At 44.7% G+C, this 11,891-nt stretch overlaps 1 protein-coding gene across 2 annotated transcripts; it reads left to right on the top strand.

The window, feature by feature from the left end:
* Window positions 1–325: 325 nt before the first annotated feature.
* Window positions 326–7,729, top strand: LOC139352115 (ETS translocation variant 5-like). 2 transcript variants are annotated; one of them, XM_070994204.1, is made up of 13 exons: window positions 326–438; window positions 1,935–2,000; window positions 2,111–2,195; window positions 2,433–2,480; window positions 2,691–2,741; window positions 3,758–3,866; window positions 3,956–4,222; window positions 4,308–4,585; window positions 5,530–5,595; window positions 5,689–5,757; window positions 5,857–6,011; window positions 6,185–6,286; window positions 6,543–7,729. In XM_070994204.1, the coding sequence occupies exons 2-13, from the start codon at window positions 1,953–1,955 to the stop codon at window positions 6,747–6,749; spliced, it is 1,485 nt and encodes a 494-aa protein (XP_070850305.1). In that variant the 5' UTR covers window positions 326–438; window positions 1,935–1,952; the 3' UTR covers window positions 6,750–7,729. The 2 variants fall into 2 exon arrangements, with proteins under 2 accessions (XP_070850305.1, XP_070850306.1); XM_070994205.1 differs by having other exon boundaries at window positions 5,860–6,011; window positions 6,543–7,728.
* The last annotated feature ends 4,162 nt before the right edge of the window (window positions 7,730–11,891 follow it).

Genomic DNA, 11,891 nt, shown 5'->3' with positions numbered 1-11,891 from the left:
TTGTGACATATAACTTTAGATGAGCTGAACTAGTTTATTGCTATTTTTTTTTACTATTGTTTTATTTGTTTGTTTACGTTTAGAGCTGAGAAGTTAATGTGGATGTGTTTGTTAATTCGTTTATTTACCTTCTTATTGAATGAGTTGGCAGCTTTGGCCCTTTAAGAGATCTGTGGCTCCATGAATGAAACCCAGCCATTCATAAAAAACACAGGGACGAACGTCAGAGCAGTCTTAAAGACGATTGGCTGGTCCTTTGACTGACTTTGTATTCTGGCCAATAGAAGAGCAGCAAAAGGCTCGGTTAGCCCCAGTGATTTGAGCTCCTCATTGAGAAAAATCCACAGCCGAGTTTTTATTCGAGGAGCTGCAGGGGATGTAGGGGAGGAAGTCTCGTCGAGTTAATTCTTCACACCGCCAAGAAACTTCACTTGTCAAGTGAGTCCTGTATTATTATTCGATAATTTTAACAAAAATGGCCGCATATGCGTGGGCTCTTTGTTAAACACCAGCCGCAGCGTCGCGGTGTGTTGGCGGCAGTGAGGCAGTGAGTTGTGCAGATATCTGTTTGGAGACGAACGCCATTTTCTGAATATCACGGGCAACATTGCGTCCATTTTCAAACATCTGTCAGCTTTGCACAGCGGTCTGTCCGCCTGTTAGCATCGTGAATCTTTCTCCGTGCTCCGTGGCTAACTTCTCAACCCACCCCCCCGCACCCCCGCCCCCCCTCTCCGAGGATCAGGTTGCACTTCATTGAGAAAAACAAGGAGGTCCCACGATGCGTACTGTTCCCTCACGTGCGTCACGCCAAACGCCATTCACAAATCCCTCATTTTTACTGCTGTAGTCTTTTATTGTCAACACAGCCGACCAGGTTGACAACAGCACTAAGCTGAGTCAACCACATGGTTTAATGTTGGGTTTGTGTTACAGAAAATTTACCAAACGTAAAAATGAGCTGTCGCTTGTTATTTACACGCTCTTCTTGAAACAAAAGCTGCTGTGGCGAGAAGTGTTGTTTACCTACGGAAGTCTTGACTTCTATAAGAGTCATTTTCTCGTAATTATGACTTCCTGTTTTTTCTTATGAGACCTGTACCTGTTTGCTCATATTGTAATAAACCCACACACTGCACTAATTTTAGGTTGGTTAACTTAAGTTAGCAGGAATAATTACAGTCGTTAAATTCAAATCTTGCTGGATCATAATTGAATAATTTTAAATTTACCACATTTTTACCCATGTTACTCATGTTACTTCCTCAATGGTAACTATGCTAAGTGAGTTACTAAAGGTAAACAAAACACACACAGAAAAGTCCGTATCACTATTCAGAGCTTTGGAATAAGGTTTGAAATGATGTTCAATCTTTTAATTATTAATATACTTATTTATTGTATTACGACTATCCCTTCACTTATCCTCATTTACATTGACGTGTCACAGCCACGCATGCTTCAGCAGTGCATTATGTCATGTTTTATTGCTCGCTGTGGTGGTTTTTATGTTTATGCGTTAAGCTTTTGTGACATTAAAACGAAGATTACCTGAAAATGCATGAATGACTTCTGATGTCCTGCTGATGAAATTCGTTGTAAGGTCACCACAGACAGAAGGAAAGGAATTAGATGTCACATTTTATGAGACTGTACAGCTGTTTTCTGATTATCTCCAAGAGTAGCATCCCCCACTGAAAAGCCTTTGAAGGATTCTTCCTCCTGCAGCTCCTATTCATGTGAGATTAACTTACAGGAGGTTGCATAACGCTGCCATTGAAGAGGTTTTTATAGCCACTGTAAACCCAGCTGTGGGGTCATGGAGGGTAGAACAAACACAAACACACCAAGATACAGGAAGGAGATGATAGTGATATGCATGGAGTATGGAGTAGTATATATTTTTCCCCTGACTGCTGTGCTCTTTATTCCAGGGTGAAGCCTCCTGCAACATGGATGGCTTTTATGATCAGCAGGTCCCTTTTGTGGTCCCCGAGAAGGTGAGTTTGAAACATGCATTTAGCATCCTGCATACGAGGCGGATCTCGAAGTGACTGCGTTTAGGTTTACAGTGTGCGTTCGCTCAGCAGTGTTGTTGTTGCACTTCCAGAAATGTCCCGTAGCGGAAGCTGAGAGATGTCTCAGCGACCGGAAGAGGAAGTTCATGGACACAGAGCTGGCTCAGGACACAGAAGGTAGGCTCGTCACGGCATCCTCGAGGCAGCTCGTGATTTGAGGTGTTGGGTGACATTTGGCCTTTAAATACTGGACGCATAATAACAGTTAAAATTTTTAAATGAAGCATCCATTATTGTCTTTATGTGATCAGAGCGCGCAGCTCTGCTCAGCGTGTGCGCTCAGTTAACTGCGAGTTTGAAGAAAGCGTAAATCAGAGGGGCCTTTTTTAATATAGCTTCATAACTGTCTTGCAGAGCTCTTTCAAGATCTGAGCCAGCTCCAGGAAATCTGGATCGCAGAAGGTGAGGCCTGCAAACATCATGCGATACCACCACTGAACTCTGTGCACTCCTCAGATTTTAAGATGTGTGGTCACGCCCCTTCCACAGGCAGTGTTAAAGGGAAATGAAGCACTAAATTCCAATATGTAACTCTGAGAATGCACTGATAAGAGATTCAAGGGTGAAGGCTTGATGAGTCATCGTAATATCATGTCTTTTCCCGTCTGACAGCTCAGGTCCCCGATGACGAACAGTTTGTTCCAGATTTCCAGTCCAATAACTGTGAGTAGCTGCTTCTCCTCTAATATTCATAAAGGGTTGTACGACAGGGCGCAGACATGTCGTGGAATGACACACATTCTTTATTCATGCCTCAATGTTCTGATGGCATTCATTTGAACGCTCTGACTCAGTAAATCCCACGAAAAGACGAGCACCAACCATGAACGATAACGAATCATATCTGATTCGCGGATCACGTGTTTTGCATGTAAAATCTTACTCTGTGAAGTAACATAGCTGTCAGAGAAATGTCGTGGAGGAAGAGCGTACAAAGGAAAGATCATATTCTCCTTAGAAGTGTAAAGTAGGATAAAATGGAAATGAGGTGAGTGGAAAAACACGTCGAGCCTTCAAATGGCGCCTTCGCGGCGCGACGGTGACGTTATTAGCTTTGTGCATTTTTTCCCTCCGGTCTGCGGTTCCACCCAGCCTTCATGTGGGCAACAGATAAATTGTGAATGAGCACAGTCAATGTTCGTATCTAGGGCCAGTGCTGTGAAGACAATTATGTTTACAGTGTTCAATGTGACTGGCAACGCAGTATATGAGCCTCACACATGCTCGCAGTGGGTCTGTCAGTTCAATGATAGCAGTCATACAGCAGAGGAAATGACGGCTATAAATAATGACTATAAAACAACTTCCAGTGGCTCTATCTGTCCCTTCAAAATAATGATGGCACTTTTAGTGCTGCTTTCCAATCACGTGTATTTATTTATTTATGCGTTTATTTATTGCTACTTGATCACTGGCTCAACAGAATGAGTCCTGGTGCTCCCAATAAATGTGACGATTGCGCTATTGGCACATTGGCGTCAGCGCTGTGTGCCCATGACAACCTGCAGATTCCAGGATTGCTGAGATCAGATAGGTGGCTGTCTTTCTTCTGCTCAAACGTGTGTGTGTGTGTGTGTGTGTGTGTGTGTGTGTGTGTGTGTGTGTGTGTGTGTGTGTGTGTGTGTGTGTGTGTGTGTGTGTGTGTGTGTGTGTGTGTGTGTGTGTGTGTGTGTTTGCAGTGATGCTTCATGGACTGCCTGTCAGCAAAGTGAAGCGAGAGCCCAGCCCGTCTGAAGACCCGTCTCCCTGCAGAACGCCTCACGCTGACATGTGCCTTTACAGTTACAGGTAGAAAATTGGAGCGTGACATGATGACACTCTTTCACTTCATGGTCAGGGACTGAGCAGCTCCTTCCTGTCTCCTCTTCTCTCCTCAGTGCCTGCGACAACAAGCCACCTGGGGTCAAAGCTCTGACTCCCACACCAGTGCAGTGTGGCTCCACCCATCCACCTGGACCTGCACCTAAACAGAGGCAGTTACACCCTCCCGCCCCCCATCTGACCAATAACTGCCCCCCTAGCCACATTCCTGCCCCGAGCCCCTCCCACCACCACAGCCTCCCACAGACCAACCAAAGCCAGCAGTTTGTTCTGCCGCACCCCCCCATTGGCTGCCCCGGTGGACCTATCAGCACAGAGCAAAGGTGAGTTCTCATTGATACTTTCAGTGATTTCAGCTGGAGTCAGTTCAAACCCTCAAACCTCCTCTTGTGTCCGTCCACGCTTCAGGTTTCAGCGGCAGCTGTCAGAGCCCTGCTTGCCTTTCCTCCCTCTGGAGAAAAGAGTGAACGCACCGTACCAGCCCTCGAGCCGGGGTGGGCGGCCGCTGTACCAGCGCCACCTTTCGGAGCCGATGGTTCCCCGCGGCCCCGGGGGTTTCAAGCAGGAGCTGATGGATCCTCGGTACCCAGATCCACGGCCACCTGGTCCAGGCCTGGCCCAGCCGCAAACCGCCTTCAACCACGTCAATATCAAACAAGAGCCAAGAGACTTTGGCTTTGATTCAGGTGTGTGTGTGTGTGTGTGTGTGTGTGTGTGTGTGTGTGTGTGTGTGTGTGTGTGTGTGTGTGTGTGTGTGTGTGTGTGTGTGTGTGTGTGTGTGTGTGTGTGTGTGTGTGTGTGTGTGTGTGTGTGTGTGTGTGTGTGTGTGTGTGTGTGTGTGCGCGCGCGCGTGTCATCTTGATCTGTCATCTATTCACAATTGATACATTTTGGGTAATTATTGAATGATATTTAACTTTTTAGGATCCCAAACTGATCATCAGTGTGTCTGATATTCAGTAAAGATTATGCAATCTGGATTATTGTTTTCTATTGGCAGTCATGGTGGTGGTGGGGGTTTATCAGCAACAAGCGAATCAGTGACCACTCAGCTTTCCGGTGTTTGTTGTATTAAGTTTTTAGATGCTCTGTAGGTTCTCTGTTTCGCTCATACCTCACTGCAACTGAACTCCCACTCCTGCAGCGTCCTGTCCTCCACACGACACACATCCACACACCGACCTGCGCACAGCTCGAGAGGAGGAGGGGAGAGATTATACTGTGAGCGCCTCAGACGGCGCTGCACTACTGTTTATTCTAAGTTAAAGGAGGTTGTTTAAATATACTAAGCTCATAAAAGATGCAGGTTGTGAGAATGTGCAGAAGAAAATCATCATGAAAAAAGTCTCTCATAAGTCATGACATTTGACTGTGTGGTCAGTTATAGTTGTAATGGATGCTAACTTGCCACCGTTGGAGGTTAAATAACCTTTGAACAGGCCACAGCTTACCCGTGCAGGCGTGCATGCATGTGCCCCACAGTACTTGGACAAACAGGACTACGCCTTAGACCAAGATTGACTTTTTGTGGTTCTTCACACTGTCACACTGCCACCCAATGGAGATCCCAGTAAATCAGTCACATCAGCAGCAAAACTTTGCTTATGATGACTTTCCTTGTGTGTTCCAGAGGTCCAGACCTACCAGCCGCCGTCATTCGGAAAGTCTTCAGTCTTGTATCAGAACAACAGTGTCGGTGAGTTTGTGTGTGCGCTCTTTTTTTCCAATCATGTTTGTCAGTCAAACACACATTAGCCTGTCTGATAACATTTTATTTTTCACTTCACAGGGTTCGGCCATGACAGAGAGCCACATTTGTACTACGACGACACTTGTGTTGTGCCAGAAAGGCTGGAAGGTGAGACTGCATGTGGTCAGCGTGACTTTGAGCTGTAAAGGAAGCACAGACCTGTTTTCAGTGAGAGACGTCCTCATTGTGTCCCGTTTGACTCTGCAGCAGGGAAAGTGAAGCAGGAGGGCTTGCCGTACCAGCGCCGCGGCTCCCTGCAGCTCTGGCAGTTCCTGCTCACACTGCTGGACAACCCGGCCAATGGACACTTGATTGTGTGGACGGGCCGAAACATGGAGTTTAAACTGATCGATCCCGAAGAGGTGAGTCATCGCCGAACCCCACGTGGCTCCATTTTAAAAGTGTGGGATTTCATCCTGATGCAGCTGGTCAGTGTTGGACGTCAGCATCTGGCTGCTGTGTGACATCAAATAAAAAAAGACCAACCTTGATATGAACCCGGCTGGATTTCCCCCCCCCCCTGTCTGGTGTTCAGGTGGCTCGGCTCTGGGGCATCCAAAAGAATCGCCCGGCCATGAACTACGACAAGCTGAGCCGCTCACTGAGATACTACTACGAGAAGGGCATCATGCAGAAGGTAAAGGCAGACAAATTTAGTATGAAATTTGGATTTTATCTTTCTTTCCAAGGGTTTTCTTTTTATATTTGGAGCTGCTATTACGGTGCATGGTGTAATGATGGCCTGCTGGTAAAGAACTATCTGCAATCTTCAGCGCTTCATGTGACAGACAGTGAAATACACATTTGAAATTTGCTGAAATTTCCATTAAAATGCTCAAATGATTAATCTCCCACAGAGCGTCATTCATTTCTCTCACTGGCTCATCCCACAGGTGGCCGGGGAAAGGTATGTCTACAAGTTTGTATGCAACCCCGAGGCGCTCTTCTCCATGGCTTTCCCCGACAACCAGAGGCTGACCCTGAAGGCCGACCCGGACGCCGTCTTGCCTCCCAGCGAGGAGGAGGAGGGTCTGTACCTGTCTGAAGGAGGGGAGCAGTGCATCCAGGGGCTGGCTTTCCCCGACGGCTACCCGTACTAGACTCCGCCTTTTTAAACAGACAGACTTTTTAAATAGGAGTAACCACAATTTCTGAGTGGTGTTTGAGATTTTCCCCTTGTCTACCCGCATTATGTGTGTCACAGAAAAGATTGGGGATTTTTTAAAAATCATCACTTTTTTCTTTGGTCAATATTTAAATATTTTTCTCAAAATAACTGACTTTTTTTTTCTTTTTGTGTTTTGTCACAGTGGCTCAAATGCTCAGTTGTAATTCAGTAGCATGGCCGTCGCCGTGGTCCCCATGCACGTGAACTCTGGGATCTGTATTTCAACCAAAAACTATCTCGAAGCCATGGCACTCCTTTAAAAATGTGCTTATCATCATTTTTTGACTTATACTGCTCGAAAGGGACACACTTGTATTTTCCAGACGTCGTTGTCCTCCTATAAACGTGTATATTGAAATGTGTTTTTTTTTTGTGTACTTGTTTTCAAAGCTAATATTTTTGGCATTATTTTTCCTAAACTGTTTTATGACAAAGGTATTACTCCTATTTTTGATTCTGTAACACTGCCACTAAAACGCTAATAATAATAAGCATGGACTTTCTTACAAACGTCTCACCGGTTGTTGTACTGAGATAGTTTTCTGCATTTTGTATAGTTGATTCGCTTCAATGTGTAGAAGAGGTGTATAATTATATATGAATATATTTTTTCAAAAGGCTGCATTTGCTTTATGTTGTACTATGAGCTGCAGTCTTTAGCCTGCTAACGTACTGCATCAGTTTCAGCCTCCACAAGGTGGATTGACTTGTACCCTCTGAGTCGTGCAGAAAGAAACTGGTTGTCACGGTACTGTATATTTTGCTGTAAGACCACATGGTGGTCTGAATGGGGGAGATAGTGCATGCTGGCGACTGGTGAAAGATACTGACACTGGTGTGAGTCGACCCTCAGATACTATATGTGTGCCTTCTGTTGATTTTTACAGATACAATAAACTATTTTACTCTTTAATTGTTCAGATTTTTGTCAGATTGCGAGAAGGGGCTCAGGACACTGGAGGTGTGGGGTTGCATGTTCTCTCCTACAGTACTTCACTGCACTTGCTGTAATTGACAGTCAGTGGTGTCGTGCAGGGTACACGGTGTGTACCCACTGACAAATCCCCTCTGATGCACACCATTTAGTATGGATAGCGAAAGCATGACCCACCTTACCCTGCCTCTGATTGGCTACCACTTGTTGTTGCCTTTGTTGGTCGGTTGCGTAAGAATATCAGGGTAAACCAATCAGAGATAGAGTAGGGCAGGTCATACGTCGCCAATGCAATCCTGGGAAAGTAAATTTTTCCTGGGGGCTACCTGCTTGCCTTGTTGGATAACAAAGCCAGTAATTAAATTAATGGCATAAAGAAGGAAATGAAGCAAACAAGTCAAACAACAATCTGCTTACAGAAAAATAACCAAATACACACAATAATAGAACTTTGGCATGTTGTTTGACAGCACCTTTGAATTTCTTATAAGTTGTCTTTGGTATTTGTAAAAATATGAGTCATTGGCAGATTCACTCATGACCTTTTTGTCCTGTTTTTGCAAGACAGCCACGCACCTGTTCACTGAAACGTACCCGCCGTCATCAATGTGAGTACCAGCCACACTCCTCCTCTTCACCAGCGAAGCCACCGTCACTCCTCAACCATGACTGTTTATCAATCAGATAGATTTATCAGATTTATCAATCAGATAAACAGTCTAAATTTCCCCTTCATCACTTCGTGCGTGGTGTATTTTCATTTGGGTCATCTCTACAGAGCGAGGGTGGCCGTCCTGCCAGGAAGTGATCGTCTGACAAAAACTTCATGAGCACGTTCATAGCAAAGGTCTGCCTTTGGGAAACTTGGTGATGTTTCTTGGAACCGAAGAATTGTGGCCAAACAGTGTAATGAAGCATCTCACTCGTTTAGTTCTACATTTGGAGATGAGACTACATTTAATATGATTTACAGTTGGGTTTTATGTAAAATCAAGATCCTTTGTAATCAGCTCACAGGCACAATTATCCTACATGATGTCACCTGCATCTTTTTACCTGCTTAGCTTGGAATTAGTCTGTCTTACGTGTTTAAATGTCTTTAAATCAAATCAAGCAGTCAGTTTTTGGCTGAAGATCACTTTTTGGCAGGACTCCCCCTCTGTCAGCCACAGTGGTTGGAGCTTACAGCCAGACCACCCTGAGCAGCGCACGCATGAGGTGTGTTTGTATTTCTGGTGAGGATGCCGTGCTCTCCCTCAGGCCTTTGTTGACCACCACATTTCTGTGCGCCTCTGGCACTCAGGGTCTGGGCAGCGAGGACACGTGTGAACTGACTGTTGGGACTTTGTGAGGTATTGTGGTTTGAGACCCTCCACTATGAACTACAGAGGAATTTTCAGAACACTTTATATTTTTATTTTTGTCCTCTGGGAGCTGTGTAGTGACAGAATCATACATACACTCAGTGGCCACTTTATTAGGTACAATGCACACTCTGACACAATTCCACTTTTCCATCTTAAAGCCAGCTTGACTGCATTATATTCGGGGGGGGGGGGGGGGGGGGTTCTCATATTCTATCCCCCTTATGTAAAGAAATGGTAAAGGACAAAAAGTTGAAGCACCTGTCAACATAATGCACATCACTGCCTTTAACAAGGTCAACAAAAGCTGACGGCAGAGCTGTTGTATTGGCCTGCTGTGGATTGTGCAGCTCATAAAGTGGCTGCTGAGTGTGTGCCGTATATTTTCGGTGTGTGGTTTATGGTTTCAGCACTGTGCTGTTTGACTTGGTAATATTGTTCCTCTCGTCACACACTTTCTGTCACAGTCTATCAGAGGAAACGACAGTATTCTGTCATTCTAGCTGCCCAGTTACTTTTTTATTCCGCTTTAAAGAGGTTGAATTGTCTTCCGCGGCTTGTGTCGAACCATCAAATGCAAACATGTTCTATGCATCCTTAAATATAGCTCTCACACACAGTGCAGTATTTGTTTTCTCATTAAATTATTTAAATTAATTACTCAAAGGGAGCTTTCTCAAACCATAGAAACACAAAATGTTAGGCTAGTTCCTTTTGCTTTATGGAGAAGGTTGCTCACTCCGCTTCATTCCCTTCAACTCATTCACAGCAGAATCAGTAGAAAAAGTGTACAATCCTGGTTGAAGGGACGTTGAACCCTCAATGCGATGTCCCAGATGTGCTGAGCTGTTGCACTGTTTCAAATGAGCGGACGAGTTCGTCTCATGTCTGCTGGAATAAACCCATTTAGTTCAGAATTGTGCTGGTTTTCGGTTTTATATCGTGCAAACTGGTGGAATCTAAGGAAGTACCCAAGTGCTCATCTGAAGAGCAGATTTCAGGTACTTGAGTCACAATACAATAAATGTCATGTTTGACCTCATTGTTGGAAATAAGTGTTTTTTCCGAATTAGATGCAGCAACAAGTTGAGACAGGAGCAACAGAAGACTGGGAAAGTTGTGGAACGTTCCAAACCCGCCTGTTTGGAACATTCCACAGGTGAACATCTTGATTGGTCGCAGGTGTTCCTGATTGGACGTGAAACGCTCAGTCGGTCGCGGCAACGATGGAGCGAACTTCAGCGCTTCGTCAAACATTTGTGCTTGAAATGGAGGTAATCTCAATTGTGTATCTTTATCGACTGTTAGTTGACTTTATTGCTGCCCTCGCGTGACTGACGTGAAGTCTGAACATGTCTGTCTGCAGGACGAGGAGTTTCACAGTCCGTCGGTGGATGTTAGCAGAGGTTGGGCCGGAGAAGCTGCGGGAGAAAACTGCGTCAAGTCGGTCAGTTGTCAACCTGTGGCCTCTGGAGGCTGCTGGCACCTCACTGAGGCGAGGCTGTTTGTTTAGTTCTAGTTTTAGCAAGATGAAATCTATTTTTCGCCTTATGTCCATCACACGTCTCCTGCTGCGTTCAGGTGCACTCGGACACCGCACGTACGCTGTTGTACATTTCCAACCAGACACAACGTTTCACATGCATAATCAGCGGCGGTTCTACACGGAGGCCGAGGGATTTCCTTGCATCTGTAGACATGTTCCTGGCCACCCGTGTGCCCCCCGTGCTGACCAAATTAAAAAATGTGAATTTATTTTGATTTTACACGCGTGCGCCAAAAGCAGAACTAATGCGACGCAACGTTCTACACGGGTAAATTAGAGCGGCGCACCCAAACATTTTAGCCTGTCAGGTGTGGTTCTGCTCACTGAGGGAGAGCTCAGCAACGAGTCTTGTCGAGAGGAACAACAATTTCTCCAGTTGCAAGAATCGAAGGTAAGCAAAACCATTTCATGTCCTAAGTGACTTGTTGTCCTTGCATATAACCGCGTTACTGTTGTTCCTCTCACTGATAATGAAATCAAGTTTGGAAATGTCTGCTCTCGATATGTTAAACTTAATCACATCTAAGCAAACTTATCGAAGCAGTATCCTTGCTAGGTCTACACAATGTTGTGACGTTAAGTACAATTTCACTGTAGGCCTACTGTATGTCCTTAAAATAGCTGTGAATTCTCTTTTGTGTCAATGCGGCTCCAGCGTTTCTTTTTTGAAATGAATACTTGTCATGCATTTTGAAATACATGCAGATATACCTGCATCAGTCAATAAATGTTGTAGCTGCGCCCTTTGTTTACTGTACGTCTTTCTACAGATATCAGCAAGTCCAACGATGATGGACCAGTGCAGCCCGCCTTGAGTATATTCCCAGCCGCTTTGATGGGGGACAGAAGACGGAGCTTCAGGCTTGAATGAATGTCATGATGACACTGTTATTGTTTCAGCACCTGCTTTTAGAAACTGGAAAAAAAGCAGCTATGCGAGATGCACAACCGCCGTATCCTGTGGCTGTAGTGTAGTCCTTCTGTTTTATTAAAATTCAGTTGATCCAGCTTTGTGCCGATTCATTTTTTTTATATTATTTATTTTGAAGTTTCAGAGTGTCATTGTTATTAACATAACATGTATAAAGTAAAAAAATAGCTTATAGTTTCCATCTGGAGAGTTAAACTGAGGAGTCCATTCATAATCTTCACAAGTAGACTAATAAAAGTAATAATTATAATGAAAATACAAACAAGTAACAAATATTCTTGTCTGTTTATATTTTTCGT

The sequence above is a fragment of the Chaetodon trifascialis genome, chromosome 24, assembly GCF_039877785.1.
Source record: "Chaetodon trifascialis isolate fChaTrf1 chromosome 24, fChaTrf1.hap1, whole genome shotgun sequence".
Taxonomy (NCBI): Eukaryota; Metazoa; Chordata; class Actinopteri; order Chaetodontiformes; family Chaetodontidae; genus Chaetodon; species Chaetodon trifascialis.
The sequence above is the reverse complement of the archived record's forward strand: the minus strand, read 5'-3'. Positions and strand labels throughout refer to the sequence as shown.

Excerpts from the sequence above, each read along its gene's own strand:
- LOC139352115 (XM_070994204.1), top strand. The coding sequence starts at position 1,953 with ATGGATGGCTTTTATGATCAGCAGGTCCCTTTTGTGGTCCCCGAGAAG. Across the intron at positions 2,481-2,690 it reads GGAAATCTGGATCGCAGAAG|CTCAGGTCCCCGATGACGAA; the intron begins GTGAGGCCTGCA and ends CCCGTCTGACAG. Across the intron at positions 5,596-5,688 it reads GTATCAGAACAACAGTGTCG|GGTTCGGCCATGACAGAGAG; the intron begins GTGAGTTTGTGT and ends TTCACTTCACAG.